This window comes from Oncorhynchus tshawytscha, linkage group LG03, assembly GCF_018296145.1.
Source record: "Oncorhynchus tshawytscha isolate Ot180627B linkage group LG03, Otsh_v2.0, whole genome shotgun sequence".
Classification (NCBI taxonomy): domain Eukaryota; kingdom Metazoa; phylum Chordata; class Actinopteri; order Salmoniformes; family Salmonidae; genus Oncorhynchus; species Oncorhynchus tshawytscha.
This window is the reverse complement of record NC_056431.1, coordinates 19,191,740-19,217,710: the sequence shown is the minus strand read 5'-3', so window position 1 is coordinate 19,217,710 and position 25,971 is coordinate 19,191,740. Positions and strand designations below refer to the sequence as shown.

The following is a 25,971-nucleotide window of genomic DNA, read 5'->3' as shown; positions in this document are numbered from 1 at the left end:
TGACTAACATTTTCATCCACCCACACACACAAGTTCAAAAGTTTGGGGCCAATTAGAAATGTCTTTGTTTGATGAAAGAAAAGCCTTTTTTTTGTCCGTTAAAATAACACCAAAATTATCAGAAATACAGTGTAGACATTGTTAATGTTGTAAATTACTATTGTAGCTGGAAACGACAGATTTTTTATGGAATATCTACAATTGAAGTCGGAAGTTTACATACACCTTAGCCAAATACATTTAAACTCAGTTTTTCACAATTCCTGACATTTAATCCAAGTAAAAATTCCCTGTCTTAGGTCAGTTAGGATCACAACTTTATTTTAAGAATGTGAAATGCCAGAATAATAGTAGAGAGAATGATTTATTTCAGTTTTTATTTATTTCACCACATTCCCAGTGGGTCAGAAGTTTACATACACTCAATTAGTATTTGGTAGCATTGCCTTTAAATTGTTTAACTTGGGTCAAACGTTTTGGGTAGCCTTCCACAAGCTTCCCACAATAAGTTGGGTGAATTTTGGCCCATTCCTCCTGACAGAGCTGGTGTAACTGAGTCAGGTTTGTAGGCCTCCTTGCTCGCACAAGCTTTTTCAGCTCTGCCCACAAATTTTCTAAAGGATTGAGGCCTGGGCTTTGTGACGGTGTTACGTTCCCCAGTTTCTGTGTTTTGGGTTTGTATGTGTTTGGATGTGTATATGTTTCAGGATGGCTTCCTGGATTCCAATCAGCTGATTGGTTGGTCCCATTGCAGATTGGAGCTCTGACCCCGCCCTCTCGTCAAAAGACACAGCTGTCTGCAATTACCAACTCCTTCTCCAGCGTGAAAAGCCAGTGTTCCTTTGTTTGGAGAGAGAACTTCTTGGTATGTGCTGTGTTGGTTAGACAGTTTTTGTAAAGTATTTTGTAGCCGGTCCTGTAGTGGTATGTGTATGCCAAAAGGACTCAGTGTTTTTGAAATTGAAATTGTTAATTTCTGTTAGTAATTATTCTGTTTTTGTTTCCAGGGGGGAAGGGGAAGGCACCATGGGAGTGTTTAGGCAATAGGCCTGCGGGCATACATATACCCGTAGTATGTTATCTGTCTATGCACACTAGGTAAGACCTGGGTGGGCCACCCCCAGTATTTTGGTTAGCACGCCAAGTGACGTTAAGAATAAGTAAGTAGTGGGTAGGTAAGGTAGGAGAGGGGGCTCTTTAACTTTTACTTTGGTTCCGTCCAGCCCCTTTCCCCCAAATGACCGTATGAAGGAAGAATATATTCCATGTAAAAGGTAATATTCTCTGCCTCTGTCATCCTTACCCACACCTACAGTCACCTACACCTCTTTCACTCCACGGGGAGTTGAGTGAAGCAGGGTGTTGCGTTCCCTCTTCCAAGAGGTGTAGGTAACATAATGGGGGCTCATCCGGGATCATTAAACCCACCGGACCCTGCTGCTCTGAGCTCTCTGTGATTGAGGTGTGCTGGTAGGTTGAGTTTGGATGACTTGTTTAGTTACGTGTGTTCAGTAGGCTGCTGTGTACCATGGCTGCCTCAGCAGTCTCCGAGTTTACTGAAGCGCCCTCTGTTGGTGGGGTTGCGTAAAGTAGACCTTTGTGCCATAGCTGATGATTATGGACTCTTCGTCCCTGAGAAAGCCCGAAAGGCTGAGCTTTGGTGCTAGTCAGGGAGGGTTTAGTGAGAACTAATTTTGTCGTTGAAAGATGAGGAGAGGGAGGCTTCAGGGAGATGAGACGGGTAGACCTTCCGATGCCAAGTCTGAGGATGGCGCGGAGGAAGGAGTTGCTCGTACCCCCTTTACATTGCCCCGATATGACCCTTTATCTTTTGCTTCGGGTCGTTCAGACGGAACTGCAAGGCTAAAGGTGAGGCTGGCCTGTTTGGAAATGGAGCAAAAAGATAGATGGATGAAGTTTGATTTAGAAATTAGGAAAATGAAAATCGACAAGGAGGTGAGGATCCGACAAGTGGAGCTAGACGCTGGCTCCAGTGCGATTTCACAACCTGCCCATCATCAAGCCCACTTCGATGTGAGTAAAAATATTGCTTTAGTCCCTCCATTCCGGGAGTCGGAAGTTGATTACTATTTCTCTGCGTTTGAGCGTGTGGCCGTTGCGCTGCATTGGCCACTCGAGGTTTGGCCGCTCCTGTTGCAATGTAAATTGTCTGGGAAAGCCCAGGAAGTAGTAGCTGCTCTCTCCCTGGAAGACAGTTTACAGTGTGATATAGTTAAAACAACCGTGTTGCATGCTTATGAGTTGGTGCCTGAAGCTTGTAGGCAGCGCTTCAGGAACCACAAAAAACCCTCTCACCGTAAGTTTGTTGAGTTTGCGAAGGACAAAGAGACTGTTTTAATCGCTGGTGTTCTCCAATACCATGACTTTGTCCTTAAGCCATTTTGCCACAACTTTGGATGTATGCTTGGGGTCATTGTCCATTTGGAAGACCCATTTGCGACCAAGCTTTAACTTCCTGACTGATGTCTTGCTTCAAAATATCCAAATTTTCCTGCCTCATAATGCCACCCTTTTTGTGAAGTGCACCAGTCCCTCCTGCAGCAAAGCACCCCCACAACATGATGCTGCCACCCCCGTGCTTCACGGTTGGGATGATGTTCTTTGGCTTGCAAGCCTCCCCCTTTTTTCCTCCAAACATAACAATGGTCATTATGGCCAAAAAGTTCTATTTTTGTTTAATCAGACCAGAGGTCATTTCCCCAAAAGGTACGATCTTTGTCCCCATGTACAGTTGCAAACCGTAATCTGGTTTCTTTATGGTGGTTTTGGAGCAGTGGCTTTTTCCTTGCTGAGCGGCCTTTCAGGTTATGCCAATATAGGACTTGTTTTACTGTGGATATAGATACTTTTGTACCTGTTTCCTCCAGCATCTTCACAAGGTCCTTTGCGGTTGTTCTGAGATTGATTTGCACTTTTTTTTACATTCATCTCTAGGAGACAGAACGCGTCTCCTTCCTGAGCGGCATGGCGGCTGCGTGGTCCCATGGTGTTTATACTTGCGTACTATTGTTTGTACGGATAAACATGGTACCTTCAGGCATTTGGAAATTGCTCCCAAGGAAGAACCAGACAATTTTTTTATGAGGTCTTGGCTGATTTATTTAGATTTTCCCATGATGTCAAGCAAAGAGGCACTGAGTTTGAAGGTAGGCCTTGAAATACATCCACAGATACACCTCCAATTGACTCAAATGATGTCAATTAGCCTATCAGAAGCTTCTAAAGCCATGACATAATTTTCTGGAGTTTTCCAAGCTGTTTAAAGTCAGTCAACTTACTGTATGTAAACTTCTGACCCACTGGAATTGTGACACAGTGAAATAATCTGTCTGTAAACAATTGTTGGAAAAATTACTTGTCATGCACAAACTAGATGTCCTAGCCAACTTGCCAAACTATAGTTGGTTAACAAGAAATTTGTGGAGTGGTTAAAAAACTAGTTTTAATGACTCCAACCTAAGTTCATGTAAACTTCAACTGTACGTAGGCATACCAAGGCCCATTTTCAGCAACCATCACTCTTGTGTTCCAATGGCACGTTTTGTTAGCTAATCCAAGTTTATCATTTCAAGGCTAATTGATCATTAGAAAACCCTTTTGCAATTATGTTAGCACAGCTGAAAACTGTTGTTCTGATTTTAAAGAAGCAATACAACTGGCCATCTTTAGACTAGTTGAGTATCTGGAGCATCAGCATTTGTGCATTCGATTACAGGCTCAAAATGGCCAGAAACAAAAACCTTCCTTCTGAAACTCATCACTCTATTCTTGTTCTGAGAAATTAAGGCTATTCTGTGTGAGAAATTGCCAAGAAACTGAAGATCTCGTACAACGCTGTGTACTACTCACTTCACCGAACAGCGCAAATGGGCTCTAACCAGAATAGAAAGATGAGTGGGAGGCCCCAGGGCACAACTGAGCAGGAGGACCAGTGCATTAGTGTCTAGTTTGAGAAACCAACGCCTCACAATCCCCAACTGGCAGCTTCATTAAATAGTACCCGCAAAACACAAGTCTCAACGTCAACAGTGAAGAGGCTACTCCTGGATTCTGGCCTTCTAGACAGAGTTCCTCTGTCCAGTAATTGTTCTTTTGCCCATCTTAATATTTTATTTTTATTGGCCAGTCTGAGATATGGCTCTCTCTTTGCAACTATGCCTAGAAGGCCAGCATCCCGGAGTCGCCTCATCACTGTTGACGTTGAGACTGGTGTTTTACGGATACTATTTAATGAAGCTGTATCAGATGACTAGGCCTCCAATCACTCGACCTCAACCCAATTGAAATGGTTTGGGATGAGTTGGACCGCAGAGTGAAGGAAAAGCAGCCAACAAATGCTCAGCATGTGTGGGAACTCCTTCAAGACTGTTGGAAAAGCATTCCAGGTGACTACCTCTTGAAGCTGGTTGAGAGAATGCCAAGAGTGTGCAAAGCTGTCAAGGCAAAGGGTGGCTACTTTGAAGAATCTTAAATCTATTTTTGATTTGTTTAACACTTAATTTTGTATGTTATTTCATAGTTTGTCTTCACTATTATTCTACAATGTACAAAATAGTAAAAATAGAGAGAAACCCTGGAATGAGTAGGAATCCAAACTTTTGACTGGTACTGTATATAGTAGTAGTATGGTGCTCCTGGAGCAAATTAAGGTTAAGTGCCTTGCTTAAGGGCACATCAACATATTTTTTTTCCTCTGTCGGCTCGAATATTCGAGCACCTCTAAATTGGTGTGAAGCGGCACGCCAACAAAAGCCATTGAGCAAAGGTAAAGGGTAGGGGGTGAAACAGAAGCACACCGCGGTGTTAGCCAGCCAGAGAGTTGGGCAGTCAGGCCATTTCAGCTCGAAATGCACAGTGGAAAGGGTCTTATTTTGACATGATTCTGGAAACAAGCTTAACTGTAAGTAGCTTTTCCAGTGGGATCTGGACCAAACAGCAAACCAGATCCTGACACTAGCAAAATGGATTCCCACCTAGTGCCGCAAATTCTTCCAAATGACAGATATACTATTCAGTTCTATTGTATATGGAAAAGGGGAATATGTATTTAAGTAAAGCAACATAAATAAATGGGTATCTACAGTATTGCGTTGCAGAGAGAGGACTGTATTATCCACCATACAGTGAGTACTGCCTGATGGAGATTTGATTAGTAGATAAGTGGATGTTCTCTGGGACACCCACTAGGGACTATCACTGTTCTCTGTGTAGTGAGGATGACTCAATAACATGAAATTCAATGCCAAGCTGAGAGGTAGAGAGAATAAAAGACGTAAAAAGACTAATGCAGTCATTAGCTAACCAACTGTGAAGTTAAATCCAGGTTTACTGAGCTAAACCCCCCAATACAGATCAAATTCACTCTAAATATTATCATCCATAATGTATACTGTGATATCCATAATATATATATATATTATATTCATATTATTACACACAGTGTGAAATACATTCCACCCACAGAGATGATTCTTTCATCTGTACCCGGTTTCTCTGTTCAGGTATATAAATTCAAATCAGTGCACTCATCAAATTAGACACTAGAACTTCCTGACACTGTTTAGCCTCCATGCTGTTTATTCTGCACTGTTCATAGAAAACATGATCCGTGTGTCTGTGCTGACCTAAAAAACTAAAAACTGACAATGACAACATCTGACAAAAGTCTGTGCGGGGACGTGGTAGAGTCATGGACATATGCAGCCGACTGTCAACAAAAACAAAATCGCTACATACAAACCTGCCCTGACAATAGGACATGGCAGCCCTATATAAAGGTACGCACACACACACACACACGCAGAAGTCGGTCAGCTGATCAGCTTGTTTCAGTCAGCTCCATCTGTTCACCGGTCCCTCCGCACCTCTCCCCCGCTGGCACACTCTTTCAAGTGCTGCCCTCTATTGTGTTGCCAGGGTAAGATTCCCCTGCAGAGCAGCACACAGTCTGACTGGCTGGGCTGTGAGCTTCCCTGCCCCTCCCCCTCTGGCACTCTCGTCCTATCTCCTGCTCTCTCTTTCATTCTCTCGCGGTCGCTCGGTCCTGGTCTTTCTCTCTCCAGCTGTATCTCTCGCTTTCCTTCACCTTTCACCCTCTTCTCTTTCACTCTATCCATTTATATTCATCTCTTTCTCCATCCTTTTTCTCTCAGGATCTAATAATCGATCCATACAGTCCTCTCACGTCATCCTCCTACATGTTATCCTGCACTGCTCTCCTTTATCCTCTTATCTGAGCTTCATTTCTCCTCCATCTCCCGTCTATCCATCTCTCACTTCTGTCTTCTTTTGACCTCTTCCTCTCTTGACCTATTCCCACAGCTTCTCATCCTACTTTTTGATCTCAAAATGCCATCCATCTCTCCTTTTCTCAAATTCTACCTTCTCTCTTTAGAATGGAAGTATGTGGTGAGCAGTACGGGCCGGGGCCCAGGACCACAAAGGCAGAAGGTAATGTCACGTCCCTTTTGCAGTTGCCCGCATTCAGGTACATTGTGCCATTACCACAATGGCCAGCGGTGGGTGTTATTACTTATACATGTGGTTAATGAACCCCCTCTATCACACCATCTCAGGAGGGGCTGATGTCTTGCTTCCTCACAGAGTACAGAGGTAGCGGACCATGCCCTCATTGGATATGGATGGTCTGGAATCTGCCGGATGACAGTGTACTTATCCCTACGAGGAGGCCCATATGATCTGTATCACAGACCAAGCAATCGTATTCTGCTGTATTTTTTTATTTATTTAACTAGGCAAGTCAGTTAAGAACAAATTCTTATTTTCAATGACAGCCTAGGAACAGTGGGTTAACTGCCTTGTTCAGGGGCCGAACGACAGATTTGTACCTTGTCAGCTCGGTCATTCGATCTGTAACCTTTCGGTTACTAGTCCAACGCTCTAACCACTAGGCTACCTGCCGCCCCATTTAACAGTCTGTCTAAAAGGGGAATAATGCTGCTCTTTAAAAAAATTGAGATTAATTTTAACTTAGGCATCACATCACACTATTTATTTAGCTTGCCGTGATGAATAAATAAATGCGGCTTTCATTTGCTCTTAAATAATCAATCATGCCCCATTAATGTTCCTGGCAGTAACAACAACAAACATGATGCAGACTAAGTGCCTGTTTAACAAAAAACTGAATCTGATTAGATGCCATTTACCATCACATCCTGATGCATCATAATAAAACCTATTACCGTCTCCATGGCGATCAAGTCATCTCCATGACCTTTGGAGGTGACTTGATAAGGAGAAGCCCCCATTGACCCTATCCTGTCCCGATTTAGGATATTTGAATATGACAGGTCTTAGGGCACGTCCCAGGAATTTGGCTGATGTGGCAAAACGGGATTATTCTGAGGGAGGCCTGCCTCATGAGGAACCATCAGCGTCATGATAGGACAGTTCCGAAGGGCCCTGGCCTCTACCCAAAACTCTTTTTGGTGTTGGGCCTCCATATTGAAAAGTGATGGGCAATTATATGTTCTAATTAGAATCAATTACTTATGGGGAATCTTGTCAAGTGCTGTTTAGTGGTGCGTGTCATGAGGAGCTCCTCTCACCGTGACCTTGAATCAGGGCAGTGACAAAGTCTTTAAGCCATGCTATGGTAAGATCTTCCTCTTTGAGCTGCTTAAGAAAAAGGGCATCCCCTCCTCTTCTTCCTCTCTCCTCTCCCTGGATTTGATTTGATTTGATTCATCTCCCTCCTCATTCAGAGCTCATTCTCCATAACTTTTCCTTCCCTCGCCCCTGATTGGGATCTGCAGTGAAGCGGATTAACACGTTCTGGCAGGAGAGGCAGGCTGCCCACACACACACACACACTGCACGTGCAGCACAGAGAGAAGCTGTGTATGTACATATGCATCACCTCCCAGCTGTGTACTAGAATGAAGGAATGCCCAACTGTGTGAAGAAAATTGTGTGTGTACATACAGTACCAATCAAATGTTTGGACACAACTCATTCCAGTGTTTTTCTTTATTTTTACCATTTTCTACATTGTAGAATAATAGTGAAGACATCAAAACTGAAATAACACATATGGAATAAGGTAGTAACCAAAATATTAAACAAATCAAAATATAATTTAGATTCTTCAAAGTAGCCAGCCTTTGCCTTGATGACAGCCTTGCACACACTTGGCATTCTCTCAACCAGCTTCACCTGGAATGCTTTTCCAACAGTCTTGAAGGAGTTCCCACATTGTTGGCTGCTTTCCTTCACTCTGCGGTCCAAATCAACCCAAACCATCTCAATTGGGTTTGGGTAGGGTCTCCATCTCAATCACTCTCCTTCTTGTCAGAACAGCTCACAGATCACTGCACCTGTACATAGATGGGCTGTTTACAGATGGGCTATCTACCTCATCCCTATACTGTATTTATTTATTTATCTTGCTCCTTTGCACCCCAGTATCTCTACTTGCACATTCATCTTCTGCACATCTACCATTCCAGTGTTTAATTGCTATATCGTAATTACTTCACCACCATGGCCTATTTACTCCCTTATCTTACCTCATTTGCACTCACCTGTATATAGACTTTTTTGTTAGATTTTTTCTACTGTATTATCGACTGTATGTTTTGTTTATTCCATGTGTAACTCTGTGTTGTATGTGTCGAATTGCTATGCTTTATCTTGGCCAGGTCGCAGTTGCAAATGAGAACTTGTTCTCAACTAGCCTACCTGGTTAAATAAAAGTGAAATAAAATAAATAAAAATGGCCCTTACACAGCCTGGAGGTGTGTTAGGTCATTGTCCTGTTGAAAAACAAATGATAGCCCCACTAAGCGCAAACCAGATGGGATGGTGTATCGCTGCAGAATGCTGTGGTAGCCATGATGGTTAAGTGTGTCTTGAATTCTAAATAAATCCTAGACAGTGCCACCAGCAAAGCACCCCCACCTCCATGCTTCACGGTGGGAGCCACACATGCAGAGATCATCTGTTCACCGACTCTGCATCTCACGAAGACACGGCGGTTAGAACCAGAAATCTCAAATTTGGACTCATCAGACCAAAGGACAGATTTTCACCGGTCTAATGTCTATTGCTCGTGTTTCTTGGACCAAGCAAGTCTCTTCTTCTTATTGCTGTCCTTTAGTAGTTGTTTCTATGCAGCAATTCGACCATGAAGGCCTGATTCACAGTCTCCTCTGAACAGTTACTTGAACTCTGAAGCATTTATTTGGGCTGCAGATTTCTGAAACTGGTAAATCTAATGAACTTATCTTCTGCAGCAGAGGTAACTCAGGGTCTTCCTTTCCTGTGGCGGTCCTCATGAGAGCCAGTTTCATCATAGCGCTTGATGGCTTTTGCGACTGCACTTGAAGAATCTTTCAAAGTTCTTTACATTTTCCGGATTGACTGACCTTCATGTCTTAAAGTAATGGACTGTCGTTTCCCTTTGCTTATTTGAGCTTGGACTTGGTCTTTTACCAATTAGGGCTATCTTCTGTATACCATCCCTACCTTGTCACAACACAACTGATTGGCTCAAATGCATGAACTTTTTATGGCTGCAGGGGCAGTATTGAGTAGCTTGGATGAAAAGGTGCCCATTGTAAACGGCCAGCTCCTCAGTCTCAGTTGCTAATATATGCATATCATTATTAGTATTGGATAGAAAACACTAAAGTTTCCAAAACTGTCAAAATATTGTCTGTGAGTATAACAGAACTGATATTGCAGGCGAAACCCTGAGGAAAATCAAAACAGGAAGTGGCTTCTATTTTGAAAACTCCATGTTCCATAGCCTCCCTTTGCTTGTTTTAAAGGGATATGAACCAGATTCCTTTTCCTATCCCTTCCTCAAGGTGTCATCAGACATAGTTTCAGGCTTTTATTTTGAAAAATTAGCCAGAACGATAACATCGCGTCAAGTGGTCACATGAGTTTTGCTCACGCAACAGAGTTTGGATAGGTATTGGTTTTCCCTCTCCTACTGTGAAAGACATTTGCGGTTGATATATTATCGATGTATATATTTTAAAAACAACCTGAGGATTGATTATAAAAAACGTTTGACATGTTTCTGTGGACATTATGGAAACTATTTGGAATTTTCGTCTGCGTTGTCGTGACCGCTCTTTCTTGTGGTACATAACACGGCAAACAAACAGAGGTATTTTGGATATAAAAATAACCTTTATGGAACAAAAGGAACATTTGTTGTGTAACTGATTGCTTTTCTGATTTTCATGACCAAGCTACCTGATGCTAAGTGTACTTAATGTTTTGTCGTGCGATCAATAAATTTACACACGCTTGGATTGCTTTCGCTGTAAAGCATAATTTCAAAATCTGACATGACAGGTGGATTAACTAAAGGCTAAACTGTGTTTTCCTATATTGCACTTGTGATTTCATGAATATAAATATTTATAGTAATATTTATTGAATGTAGCGCTATGCTATTCAGCGGTTGTTGATGACACTTATCCCGTTAGTGGGATTGCAGCCATAACAAGTTAAGAAATGCGAAAAATTAACTTAACAAGGCACACCTGTTAATTGAAATCCATTCCAGGTGACTACCTCATGAAGTTGGTTGAGAGAATGCCAAGAGGTCATCAAGGCAAAGGGTGGCTACTTTAAAGAATCTAAAATCTAAAATATATTTTAATTTGTTGAACACTTTTGGTTACTACATGATTCCATATGTGTTATTTTAGTGTTGATGTGTTCACTATGATTCTACAATGTAGAAATAAAGAAAAACCCTTGAATGAGTAGGTGTCCAAACTTTTGACTGGTACTGTATGTAGCTGCACATTTCAGTGTTAGTACAAGTGCTTTTGAGCATTGGGTCAGTATATTTGTGTGTTTGTATATTAATGTTCTGTATATTTATGTGTGTGTATATTAATGTACTGTGTGTGTGTGTGTGTGTGTGTGTGTGTGTGTGTGTGTGTGTGTGTGTGTGTGTGTGTGTGTGTGTGTGTGTGTGTGTGTGTGTGGGGTACATAATAAGCATAATGTATGACTAAGTGTGTGTGCGTGACTGCATCCAACTCCATAATTCATACACCAAAGCACTTGCTTGGAGGGAGGCAGAGCGGCAAATGGACACATTTTGTGCCCATCCGCTCAACCCCTCTCCTCTCTTTCCTCTGTTTTTCTCCTCCTCTTTCCCCACTCACCAGTGCCAAGAGATTCATCTCAACTCTGCCCCTCTCCCTCGCTACACAATACAGATCAAACTAAACAAGCTAGAAGGAGCCTCTCGGTCTGAGGAATGGCAGTAGAACAGTGGTTCTCCTCTGGGCCTGAGGCTTACTGAAGGAGATGGAGATGCATGGGGGAACCCTCATATGGATTCAGGCAGTGACACACTCCCGCGCCGAGGCATCTGGCCTGAATATTGTATGAGGCATTCTCACGGGCCACTGCAGAGCGGGCGCATGCACACAAACATGAAGGCTTACACACAAATACAGGCAGACACACACACACACACACAGCCAGTGGAGCTTAAGCTAATGTGGCCCGGAGCGGCCCAAATCCCTGCCACAGCACACACACTTAAGAGCCATCTGCAACTGGAGCTCCATGTAGCTCTCCCACTGAAAGCCCTCACCTCTGCCATCCACAGACAGAAAGACATAGGAGACAGAGGAGAGAGAAACAGCGAGAGAGACACTCTGAATGCGATCTCAGTTATTCCACGTGGTAATGGACAGCTGCAACGGCTGTACCAAGAATTTCATGATCCAGTGACATGGTCTTTATAGAGCGAAAAGGCTTCACTGTATATGAATTATAAGTGGTAAGTTACTATTTAAATAGCCAGTTAAAATGTATCTGCCCATTTTTATGAATCAATGAAAAAACCAACGTGTATAAATAGGGTCAAGGCAGATAAATGATACCGCACATCCATGTTGGTGGAAAAAAGATACCACTTGAGGGCTCATTCGCTCAATGTAACCTCATTCACATTCCCTATCTAGAAAGTCTCTCTATGCTCCTCCTCCTTTGTGCAACCCTCCATTTTGTGATAGCATGTTTTCGTGAGGACCGGAGGCTTTTTGTTGGAGTGGCCTTGGAGCCCCGGCCAAGGCTAGGGGGTGGTGACAGCAGGTCCAGCTGTCCCTACCTCTGCCCTCCCGCCATGATCCCAGGCACCAGGCAGCCGGCCAGGCCTGGATGGATACTGGAACAGGCCCCACACAAGCCTGTAATCTGGCCACAGCACACTGGTGTACATTTAAGGCCTTCTAGAGCCAGCCTATGTTAGCTAGGGGCGGCCATGCTAGGCTAACTGCCCTCTTGATCTCTCTGAGGTAATCTCATGGAAGTTACTGTACCTGCCCTCTCACTAGACATTTGCTTTAAGAGGAATCAAGGCTTGTAGCTTGTGTTTATATTTGTCTACTCTGGCAATGACAAACACATCCAAACAACTCTGGATTCAACCAAAGATTCAGAGAAAAGCACACACAAAAAAATAAAAGCGATCTTGAATACTCTAAAAAAAGAAAAGAGAAAGAAATAAACATCCCTTTCTCTTGCTACATAAATAAAGACCTGATGGAGCTGATGGCTTTGGATTGATTGCGCTCATCCAGACCAGAGTGGTGGTAGTCAAAAATAAAACAGCTCTTGATATCAAGAAAACATAACACCAGGTCACGTGGGCCTGCTTTCAAATATAAATCATGAACTGAAATATTGCCTACTTAATTTGTTAAAAATATATAATACAAAATAAAACAATCAACAGGTTATAGGCAAACCCTAAAATAAAGTGTTATCAAATGTAAACTACCTTCTAAACAAGCATATTATGACCATATTACAACTATATTACAACCACGGATATAAAAACAAAATGAAACACAGCGAGCCATTTCATTACTGCCTCTCCACCATGGCTCTGTACTAAAATACCATATTGTAACACCTCTCCCCTCCCCCTCAGAACACACAACCACCCTGTTCACTCTCTCCTGCAGGGACTACACAGTAACTCCTCCTCCTCCTCTCTCCCTCCTCCATTACCTCCATGATGTCGACGTTGGTACGGCTCTCGTGGGGCTCGTTGTACTCGGTGTATTTGAGCAGGACCTTGTCCATGTCGGTGCTGGCGTACTGGAACAGCTTGTTGGAGTGGTTGAAGATGATGAGGGCGATCTCACAGTCGCACAGCACACTCAGCTCGTACGCCTTCTTCATCAGACCAAACTTCCTCTTGGTGAACGTCACCTGTGATGGGAGGGATGGTGTGGGTATATTGGGGGGTATATTAGAGGGTGGCAGGGAAGGGATGTTGTGTGTGTGTGTGTGTGGGGGGGTATTGGGAGGGAGAAGGGGGATTGGCAGGTGATATCGGGAAGGGGAAGGGGATATTTGGCATAGAAGGAAAAAGGAAGAACAATAACATTAGCAATACTGTAAAAGTGAAGGAATTTGTAGTAATAATTGGTTAAATGTAATAAAAGTGGGAGGGACTATATCAATAACAGTAAATAATAGTCTCTTAGAGAACAGCCAATGTGTGAACAAACAACACATTACAGACAGCTAATTAAAGGTGACAACCGGGATGAGGTCCTGTAGTGTGTTGTGGTTAATACCACTCCCTTGGTTTTGAGGCATTTATGCAATGGGGGAATTTGAGTTTGTTTGTTTTGCTGTAGACAGGATCAGAGAGGAGCGCGAGGAAGCAGACGCACGGAAAGGAACCACACAGGCAGATTCTACAGCTGCCATGTGAGACCTTCAATTGCTCGCTCTCTCTTTCTCGCTCTCTCCATCTCCCCCTCTCTCTATAATTGCTTGAGCACCCCCATGTTACACTGATGCCTCTCTATGGGGCAGGAGCCAGCTTGTGCTCTCCTTGTCCTCCCCACGGTCTCTGTCTCCCTCTCTCACTGTCTCCGTCTCTCTCATTTCCTCGCCCTCATTTCCTTTTCTCTCCCTTTTCCTCTCTGTGTCGTTCTTGCTCACTCATTGCTTCCCGCTGCCACAAATCAAATTATATCGGGGTCGTATCCATGGGCAACCGCCTACCACCCCCTCCCTCAAACCCCATCACACACACTCCCACAATCAACTCCACACGCACGCACACACACACACACACACACACACACACAGAGCAGAACATAGAAACAAGGGGAAGAAAGTTCAGCGAGGACAATGGTAAGCCAGGCTCACAGAGCTGATAAACAATACTATTACAATGACTCTCATAACCAATTATAAGACGGTTTATCACGAATAGAAATGCTCTGATTTGTCGGAGGCGTGAGGTACACAGAGTCTTCAACAATACTTAGTCTTGATCCTTCCTTCGACATGAATGCCAAGATAAACAAGCTGAACATAACTGACATTAAGAATAGAATTGCAAGTAACCAATGGCAACGAACGACAGAACAAGACATCCGCCATGAGAGGGATGAGTTGTTTCATGGCCGTGTCCTGACGAGTGCGGTTGTGTGGGGAGGAGAGGAGGAAGCCACAGTGACAACCACAACCTCCCCAGCTGCTCTACTTTCTGCACCTGCAATGTTTCAGGAGTGTTCATGGTCTCTGTAGCATTCGGCGTTCAGTTAATAATCCATTACTATGTAAAGTATTTGTGGTTCTCACGCTCTCTTTTCACAACATGTATTTCACATGCTGTTGAATTTCCATCAGAGTCTATAGCCTTGGGGACGGGGCCAATCCATTAGTGCTAATGACAGTATTCTGTGATCAACATCTAGTAGGATGATGGTTCACCAATATTTCTATCAACTTTTTATGAATCAACATAATGCTTGAATGCCTGAAGCATTTTGAGTCTCTGTGTGCTGCTCTATGAAAATGGGCACCTATAAAGAAATACAAAAAGATTAAGACGACTTCAGGACCTCGATCCACCTAGTGTCTAAAACACTCAGGTTCTACTTAGCCAGGGACATTTTGGGGATGGCAGACGCATCACATCCATTACTCAATAAGCTCAAATGAACCAAAGCCCATTAACCAGTTAATCATTTTTAGAAGGATCATTTAGCCTGTCATCGTCTTGGAAAAATACTGGTGTAGTCATAGGCATGATAGAGTTCTAACATACAAATAAACATTATGCACACACATACACACACACACACACACACACCTGTCTGTTCCGTTCGTCTGTGATCCGCTGTATTTGGATCTTTTTCCTTCCCATGGTTCCGGTCTGGCGGTGGGAGGGGCAGGGGGCGTGGCGGGGTCGGAGGGCACGGCTGTCCTGTGGAGGTGGTTGGTGGGCACTGTTGCCGACTAGGCGCTTGGCTGTCGCACTCTTTCTCGTACACACTCTCTCTATCTCCCTCCGCTCCACCTGTCTATGGCAGCTGGTCTAGGAGCTCTTACCCCTGCAGGAAATAAGGAAGAAGAATGGGACCATGTGGCGGGGCCTTCAGATCATGGTCTGTACAGCAGGCAGGTCATCCACTGGTCCTCTGAATTAGGATCCTCTCCCCCTCTTTAATGTAGGTGTGTTACTCCTGGAAAACAGAGCATTGGATCAGTATGACATTCGGGAGAGGTAGAGGTATCGTTCATGCACCATTCCTGCCAACATCCTTCAGAATCAACAATTGTCTTAGCCTTTTAACCTCCACAGTACTCGACAGAGAAACCAAAGCGATGCATTTAAGTCAGGGTTCCTTTCGGACAAATTAGAAGCACGCTTCGAAAGAGCAGCCGCAGCAGCGGGGGGAACTGAAGGATGGGGAACCCTTCTCTTGGGGTTAGTGTTTCCATGGGGGCAAGTGTGCCCCTCAGGGGGGCCACAGGGAGAGAGGCTGTGCTGTGTCAGCTTTATTAGAGGCATCACCGCCACATAACTGATCTGTTGGTTGCCCGCAGCAACTACCTGCCCGACCTGATACGCTGCATGTGATTCCCAATCGAAGGCAGAGCCCGGCCCCATGGCCCAGTGAGAATGCTCGCCATGTGTGGGCGGGACGCTAATGCTCAGAGCTTCTGTTGCGTTTTGAAGTAGGCTCTTGGATTCTGTCACTGAACCAGTAATGTTATCATTACCACTAGGTTTTGTTATCTAAACTGTGGTAATTTGGCACCGTTCCATGTTAGATAACACAGTGTTCCTTTAATATAATGAAAATAAGTGTATTTAAAAATAAATATTTAATTGAAGACAGAAACGTCAAGGTTAAATCTGCAGTTGAATTAATAACAAAGCTGGCCACCCCATCTCTGTTTTAGTAAAAGGCTGAGGGAAGGGACTGGATAAATGTAACCACTCTCAAATTCTGAGAAAGAGCTATGGACCGACCATCTATAAGAATCTAAATGATCGTTTGAACTATGTTTTGAGGCAATATAGTGTTTGTTTATATTTCTCATGTTTACAAACATTGGAGTAAAAACACGCTTTTATTTTGGGTTCTGATGGGGTGTGACTAACTATGCTCATGAGGCATTTCTAAAGTTATATTATTTTAAGAATCATTAGGTAAATATCATTGTTTTAATTAGTTCAAAAGTGGGTGCAGCAACTGCAGATTGCCCCTTTAACTAAACAGGGTTTTATTATTTATTTTTTGCAATGTATAGCAATTTCTAACAACAAAAAGAGAGAGGGCAAATGAGAGAGTGCAGAGTACATGTGTGCATATGAATTCATGAATGAATGAACGAACGAGCAGACAGCAACCCAGGAATGGCAACAGAGGCATGGACCATTTTAATTAAGCCCCACTACTACTACTATTTGTGGTTCAGCCTTAAAAATAGCTCTCTATATATACATCCAGACTGTGTACTGTTCACACACACCCGCATGACAGTGGGAGCCGAGACATTGCATTAGAGTGAGTGCATCTGGAAAGCCTTGAGTGCAGTTTCAACACTACATCACCCACATTGTTTACCTGAGAGAATAGTAAAACCACCCCCTGATTAATGCCTGCTCTGCTACCATTACCATAAAAAAAAAAAAATGACGTGATAGAACGGGTTCTGTGTGTCGGTGTGTGCAGGTACCACACATTTTCTTTCAGTTTAATCAATTGCCTTCACTGTGGCAATGCGTTCTCCATTAATTATGCACTACGTATTTGGCTTGGAGGCAGGACAATAGGAGAAGTCTGAGAAAAGGGTGTTATGCATGTCATAATTGTTCTCTTAAAAATAAAGCCAGAGCAAAATAAATAGAGGTATCTTCAGCTCACGTTTTACATGGAAAATATGGAGGGGGTTGTATTAGGGCATTTCCGTGGCAATGGAATTACACTTTTTCACTTTGGCATACATTTTCAACAAAAACAATTGATTTCAAAGTTTAACAAAGCATATAACTCAATGCACAAGGACTACTTTGAACAATTTACACGGAACATTTCACAAAAACGCATTTACTGGAAGAACTGTGCAGATGCAAAGTTTGGTAATGTAATTACTGTAAAATCTCCCTCAGTTTGTTAAGCGACCACATTTGAGAAAAAAGTAAATATCTGCTCAAATTAAGATTAAAATATGTCTGCAGAAAGAACATTCAACACCTTTAGTTTGAAAAATTATATTTTGGTTATTGAACAACAGTAGGTGAAGTGAATTTACATCTGGTAACAGAGTTACGGTAACGGAATTACATCATGAGTCCCTGATCTGTACTATATAGAAATGCATAATTATGGCTATGAATATAATTCTCTTCATGGTGATGTATCCTAAATGGGTACACAAAAAAAGTAGAAATATGCAACATCCTTCTTTTGGGTATTATTCTACACACTGGGTATGATTGTAATGAGCTCCGCCCCCAAACAAGACCGCATTTGGTTGGTCCGGACCAGACCAAATCTGAAACAATCATAGACGTCTATGTTTCACAAGATTGGACATCACAGAAGAGTCGAGTACAGTAAAGTAGATATGTTCAGTATAGTACATTCAATTATACTGTACTTTACTGGTGTATTGTACTCTACTTTACTCTACTGTCCAAACTTGTGAAACATAGACTTCTATGATTGGTACAAATTTGGTCTGGCCAGGGCGGACTGACCAAATTTCAACATCCATGGAAGTGAGATGTTGGTCAGTGCCCAGTGGGTGAGGATGCTTGTTACAGTAAATGGAAAGAGGGTTGGTGTCAGTAAGAACCGGGAGAGGTGACATTAACGCGAGAGAGAGAGGAGAGAGAGGGGCAAGAAGAGCCTTCTATGCCATCAAAAGGAATGTAAAATTTGACATACCAATTAGGATCTGGCAAAAAAAATACTTGAATCAGTTCTAGAACCCATTCTCCTTTATGTTTGTGAGGTCTGGGATTCACTCACCAACCAAGAATTCACAAAATGGGACAAACACCAAATTGAGACTGCATGCAGAATTCAGCAAAAATATCCTCAGTGTACAATGTAAAATAACAAATAATGCATGCAGAGCAGAATTAGGTCGATACCCGTTAATTATCGAAAACCTGAAAAGAGACGTTAAATTCTACAACCACCTAAAAGGAAGCGATTCCCAAACATTCCATAACAAAGCAATCACCTACAGAGAGATGAACCTGGAGAAGAGTCCCCTAAGCAAGCTGGTCCAGCAACACAATTAGGCCCAACCAAATCATGAGAAAACAAGAAGATAATTACTTGACACATTGGAAAGAATTAACAAATAAACAGAGCAAACTAGAATGCTATTTGGCCCTAAACAGAGAGTACACCGTGGCAGAATACCTGACCACAGTGACTGACACAAAATTAAGGAAATCTTTGACTAATGTACACACTCAGTGAGCATAGCCTTGCTATTGAGAAAGGCTGCTGAAGGCAGACCTGTCTCTCAAGAGAAGACAGGCTTTGTGCACACTGCCCACAAAATTAGGTGGAAACTGAGCTGCACTTCCTCACCTGCCAAATGTATGACCATATTAGAGACACATATTTCCCTCAGATTACACAGACCCACAAAGAACTCGAAAATACATACAATTTTGATAAACTCCCATATCTATTAAGTGAAATACCACAGTGTGCAATCACAGTAGCAAGATTTGTGGCTTGTTGCCACATGAAAAGGGAAACCAGTGTAGAACAAACACCATTGTAAATACAACCTATATTTATTTATTTTCCTATTTGTACATTATTACAACACTGTATATAGACATAATATGATATTTGAAATGCCTTTATTCTTTTGGAACGTAATGTTTACTGTTAATTCTTTATTTCACTTTTGTTTATTATCTATTTCACTTGCTTTGGCAATGTAAGCATATGTTACCCATGCCAATAAAGCTCCTTAAATTGAAATTGAGAGAGGGAGAGTGAGTGAGTGAGGAGGTAGAGGATGTCCAGACTGTTTTTACAGTGTTGCCTTGACCACCAGATGACAGAAAGAGAAAAACAGTTATGATCTGAACATAACAACAGTATGCCAGTGGAAGGGAGGACAGTAGCAGGTGACCCAACTGTGGTTTGTGACTACTATGATTTCCCATTGTAGGCAATTCAATTGCAGCAATTCCCTTTCAGACTTATCAGTAGTTCGATTAATGATTTGGTAACAGAATTACGAGTTTGAATAACTTAATAATTAATTAACAAACTTGATATTATTAAAAACACTACAACTATTTGGTTGGTCTTCCTTTACTTGTTACTTTTGTGAACATTCATTATCCTCCCTCCTCATGAGGGAGATAAATAAGAACATATCTTCAAGATTCGAGGGTTTTTGGTAACGGAATTTCAAGGCACAAGTTGGGCTGTTGCGGTAAAACCGTGTTACCGCCACACTGGTGGTCACGAGTCATGAAGGCAATCAAATTCCATGTGACCATTTAGTCTGAAAAAGGGCTGAAATAAATAAATAAATGTCACGGTAATTAGGCTTCTCCAAGCTCTGATTGTGCTAATGGTCATTAGTAGCCCTACCAAACTTGCTAACTGCCTGGAACTCAGCACTCTATTGTCCCTCTAACCACACTGTCATCAATGATGGCCTCTACTAAAAAGAGGAGGATCAGCTTTCTATAAGCTAGGTTTACTATATTCATTTCTCAACTTTCTTAATAAAGTATATTGCTTATATGTACAACAGGATTATAGCCTGGCATGAAAATAAACCACGGGGAAAAGCATCCTCCATTCGCTATTTAAGTGCATAGATGTAAATTTTCCCACTGCCCCCATTTTGATACAGGTGCATGATAATAGTCCATTCTAAATCAAAACAAATTTCACACATATATTATTTAGTATATGTAAAGACAAGATTAAATCAAGAATAGTCTGATGGATTAGCCTATCACTTGTGAATTATATATTAACACTAGTGAATGATGCCAAGCATAAGAAACAAGACCTTTTTTTTGCGCCATTTTTTAATCATAGTCGCACACCTCATGTAGCCTAGCACATAGACCTATATATTTTAATAAGGTTTGTATCACAAGGGGTGTAGAGCCTAACTGGCACACATAAGCAGCACGTGAGTTTCAAGTGTGGGGAAGATCATTTTCACCATAAAACTCACCTTTATAATAAAAGCATTACATGCATAATTGCATCTGGAATCACTTTTGATAATGGTGTTTTCCACTGCGCTTATAATGTGAAATAGCCTAGCAGTTGATCAACATTTTAAGCTAAATGTTCTGATCTGTTGCATCAGCCACATTGCGTAAAAAGTGTTTTGATGAAAGCGAAGGTAACCTGCCTAAGAAAGCGAAGGTAACCTGCCTAAAAGATTTCCGCCCTGTTGCACTCACATCGGTAGCCAAGAAGTACTTTGAAAGGCTGGTCAACACCATCATGCCGGAAACCCCAGACCAACTCCATTTCGCATACCACCCCAGCAGATCCACCGGTGACACAATCTCAATTGCACACCACACTGCCCTTTCCCATCTGGACAAAAGAAACACCTATGTGAGTTCATTGACTACGGCTCAGCGTTCAACACCATAGTGCTCACAAAGCTCATCACTAAGCTAAGGACCCTGGGACTAAAACACCTCCCTCTGCAACTGGATCCTGGACTTCCTGACGGGCTGGCCCCCAGCTGGTAAGGGTAGGCAACAACGCATCTGCTACGCTGATCCTCAACACTGGGGTCCCTCCGGGGTGTGTGCTTAGTCCCCTCCTTTACTCCCTGTTCACTCACGACTGTGTGGCCAAGCACAACCCCAACACCATCATTAAGTTTGCTACGGTGGTAGGCCTGATCACCGACAACGATGAGACAGGGAGGAGGTCAGAGACCTGGCAGTGTGGTGCCAGGACAACATCCGCTCCCTCAATGTGAGCAAAACAAAGGAGCTGATCGTGGACTATAGAACTACAGGCCCCCATTCACATCGACAGGGCTGAAGTGGAGCGGGTCAATATGTTTCAAGTTCCTTGGTGTCCACATCACCAACAAACTATTATAGTCCAAACATAACAAGACAGTTGTGAAGAGGGCATGACACCATATTTTCCTCCTCAGGAGACTGAAAAGATTTGGCATGGGTCCCCAGATCCTCAAAAAAGTTCTACAGCTGCACCATCTAGAGCACCCTGACCGGTTGCATCACCGCCTAGTATGGCAACTGCTTGGCATCTTACCTTAAGGCGCTACAGAGGGTAGTGCGTATGGCCCAGTACATCACTGGGGCCAAGCTTCCTGACATCCAGGACATATATATATTTGGAGGTGTCAGAGGAAGGCCCAAAGAAATTGTCAAAGACTCCAGTCACCCAAGTCATAGACTGTTCTCTCTGCTACTGCACGGCAAGCCGTACCGGAGCTTCAAGTCTAGGACAAAAAGGTTCCTTAACCGCTTCTACCCACAAGCCATAAGACTGAACCAGGTTTTACTCTAGGATTTTGCCTGTGCTTAGCTCTATACGTTTATTTTTATCATAAAAGACTCCATAGCCTTGCCAATGACAAGTATACCCATAACATGATCCACCCACCACTATGCTTGAATGTATGAAGAGTGGTACTCAGTGATTTTTGTGTTGGATTTGCCCCAAACATCATGCTTTGTATGCGGGACATAAAGTACATTTCTTTGCAATATGGCACTGTCTTCCCTTTTTTCACTCTGTAATTTAGGATAGTATTGTGGAGTAACTACAATGTTGTTGATCCATCCTCAGTTTTCTCCTACTACAGCCATTAAAACTCGGTTTTAAAGTCACCATTTGCCTCATGGTGAAATCCCTGAGTGGTTTCCTTCCTCTCCGGCAACCGAGTTAGGAAGGACGCCTGTATCTTTGTAGTGATTGGGTGTATTGATACATTATCCAGTGTAATTAATAACTTCACCATGCTCAAAAGGGATATTCAATGGTCGGCTTTTCTTTTTTTCATCTACCAATAGGTGCCCTTCTTTACGGGGCATTGGAAAACCTGGTCTTTGTGGTTGAATCTGTGTCTGAAAATCCCTGCTCAACTGAGGGACCTTACAGATAATTGTATGTGTGGGGTAATCATGTTAAAAATAAATATTTGGAATAATCTTAAAACACTATTATTGCACAAAGAGTGAGTCCATGCAACTTAAGCAAATTTTTACTTCTGAATTTATTTAGACGTGCCATAACAAAGGGGTTAAACATTTCTGAAGACAATTCCACTTTGCCATTATGGGGTATTGTGTGTAGGCCAGTGACACACAATCTCAATTTAATAAATCTAAAATTCAGGCCGTAACAAAATGGTGTAAAAAGTCCAGGGGTGTGAATACTTTCTGAAGTGTTGATATTAGTTGTCAGGGGTCTTTACTTCAACATTATTGTGTTTTAATGTAAATCTAATACCTTTCAATAATTTCTGGTCAATGTTGTCCAAGACCCTTTTTCCATATGTTTGACCAGAAATGAAAGCCTTTCCTTATTCCATATTTGTTGGATGGAAAATGGTTGCAAAATGTATATATGCCTTAATTTCTAAAACATTTAATTTGACACCCAATTTGACATGCTCCTATGAACTTCACATGTGTGTGCTCATGGGTCCTTTTAGATGTGAATGCCCATTATATACTAGCAAACAAGAGAAACTCTGGAGGGGGTTGTTATATTTGCCAAAGACTGTAGAAGTAACAGGTTTATACTGAAAATACTCAAACTAAAACAGAAAACACTTTTGAGTTTTATGTTATACACTCAAATAGTAGAGAACTAGTGAGTGAGCAGAGCACTACTCCTGCCATAGGAACATTGGTCTACAGTTCAAAGGCAGCGGTCCGTGGGATTTGTTTTGGGCTGCGGGCCGGTCACACATGAAAAGGCTGCTTTATCTGCACGGGTGCTCAAACCTCAACCTTTTACCCTTCATGCTGCGGGAGTCAGCCTCCCATGTCTGATGTCAGGTAGAATCTCTCCTCTCACAGTGAAGGCAGAGGGCCTGGAGAGTGTCTACTGACTGACTGACTGACTGAACTAGGGAGTGTGAGACACTTTAGACAAGGAACAGATTAACACTGATAAAAGCTATTCTGCAGTGGTCCTTGCATTGAGCCCCGAGGAACCCCCTAAAATATATGCAATTTGTATCTGTATTGTTGAAGATATTTTAGTGTGCAGTATACTATCAACTGCTACACTACACGGGGAAGATCTTTGAACCGTAAGGCACTCACAACAGAATAATCCATAAAAGAACAGATACACAATGGTGCATCATTTGTGTGTAAGTTCAGAACATCTGTTGCTGTTCTTTCAACCATTTCAGAGGACCACCTCCTGTTCAGCCTATGAGGGAGCAGAGTCATTGGCTACAAGGTGGTGCAACACAGTAGGAGCCAGAGTGTCGCATAGAGTTGCCACCACCTTATCCATCCTGCATCATGTGTCATAGCCTACAGTGCAGAGGCACAGGGGTCACGATTGAGTCATGACATATAGCACAAATGACAATTGCATGCCACAGCAGCAGAGCATATGTGCAGAGAGATGTGTTGGAGAGGTTTTGTGCACATGTATGTCCTTCTGTCAATGCATACTGTATATATATGACTGTCAGCCTGTCAGTGTAGTCGGCTATACGTGTCAAGCTGTCAATTGTGTATATGTGCGTGGTGTGTGTATATATATATTGAAGCATATATATTGAAGAGTGAAGCAGTGACAGGACTATGATACAGCTCACTTCACTACCAGAGATTACCCGGTATATATATATACACATCCACACATCCATCTCTTTGTAAGTTGGATCAGAGCACCCGGGGGTGCAGAGACAACAGTCAGAGGTGGAGGCTACTGGAGTCAGGCCAGAGCACTGCTGAGAAATCCATCACCTTTCCCACTCAGCACCAGAACCTACCAGGACTGACCACAGTCTGCTCATAACAAACACAGCTACTCTAAAGTTAGGAAACTGTTACTTACACCCAAAACAAGAGAAAACTAACCTTTACAATTAAATTACCTCTCATTGGCAGCTAATTAATGGTTATGTTTTATGTATCCAGATCTGTTTGAGAGCAGTTACAAGCTTCGCTGTGTATATGCTTACACTGCCTTGTTGGCAGACATCACCAATATCAGAGGAGTCACCTACAACTCTGCTGAGGACTCAGGTTTCATTGGAAGCAGCCAGAATCTCCCTCTCTGGTTGCATGGGGCTGCGGTCTCTGGGGAGGCTATCAACAAGACAGATCTCGCTCTCAGTTTGTGGTCCAGGCAAATCAATACTTATATTCAGTATCACCATGGTCACCCTAGCTAGGGTAAAGGTAAAATCCCTTCTCCCTGTATGAACGATGACAGTCTGGCTGCTCGTTACAAATGAAATTGCTACTCAAAATCGAATCTAATTCAATCAAACCAGAGTGCCACCATGGTATTGCGTATAATCATTGCAATCCACACCTGAGGCATGGAGGCCACCTGAACAGAGGAGCAGGAGTCTGATTAGTTAGCCTTTCATTGGGGAAGACGAATCCGCAAACACAGGCAGTAACTAGCTACTGATCTCTCTCTCATCCTGCCCAGTGGGACTCTGTGCTTTCACCCCAACCTTGGGCTGTAGTCCCAGCACCAGCTGTGGGATATTTACAGCCTGTTGCCTCATGTTCCAGCACAGCCATTCCGCTCGGCTGGCCCGCTCCACTCTGCCTGTTGACTGACCGCTTGTTTGGATAGACGGGTGTGCATTGTGCCTTATTAACCAAAGTGTTCAGTGTGAAGGTGAATCTGTGTGAGTGATATGGTGGAGAAATGTATGGTGGTGGGCTTGGATTCTTTTGAGGAAAGGAATGAGAGATGGGGGCTGGACCTGGGTCTGCTGTTTGGTTGTGACTGGGCTTGTGCCTGTGTGCATGCTGCCAACACTGCCAGGGGAATATGATCCCACCCCCCTCCTCCTCTTCACCAATCGTAGGGTGGGTTTTTTGTGAGGGGGTAGCTGCAGTGCAAGAGCAGCACTTCTAGAAAGGGGTGGGAAATTGGAGGAGGTTGGACAGGTTTGGGATGGGCGGTAAATAGATCTGCGCTACTCGGCTCGTGAATCACACCCCCGCTGCCAGTCTTGTCAATACTGCAGTCTACCCCAACAACAAACACACACACACACACACACACACACACACAAAGACACAACCTCAAAGCACCCAACTGCCATGGAACTACCGCCACCACACACACACTGCCGGTCAAAAGTTTTCGAACACCTACTCAATCAAGGGTTTTTATTTATTTTTTACTATTTTCTACATTGTAGAATAATAGTGAAGACATCAAAACTATGAAATAACACATATGGAATCATGTAGTAACCAAAAAAAGTGTAAAACAAATCAAAATATATTTTATATTTTTGATTCTTCAAAGCAGTCACCCTTTGACTTGATAACAGCTTTGCACACTCTTGATATTCTCTCAACCAGCTTCACCTGGAATGCTTTTCCAACAGTCTTTAGTTCCCAATATGTAGTTCCCACATATTCTGAGCACTTGTTGGCTGCTTTTCCTTCAC

General features: G+C 42.8%; 1 protein-coding gene across 9 annotated transcripts in view; it reads right to left on the bottom strand.

Annotated features, from left to right (window-relative positions):
- Positions 1-25,971, bottom strand: part of mef2d (myocyte enhancer factor 2d) — a 78,667-nt gene that overhangs the window by 25,071 nt on the left and 27,625 nt on the right. For all 9 annotated transcript variants that reach the window (XM_024395219.2, XM_024395256.2, XM_024395243.2 and 6 more), the window contains exons 2-3: positions 15,152-15,524; positions 13,042-13,245 (exon numbers count right to left, since the gene is read on the bottom strand). In XM_024395219.2, coding sequence (XP_024250987.1) covers positions 13,042-13,245; positions 15,152-15,205 — 258 coding nt within the window. In that variant the 5' untranslated portion in view covers positions 15,206-15,524. The remainder of the gene's footprint in view (positions 1-13,041; positions 13,246-15,151; positions 15,525-25,971) is intronic.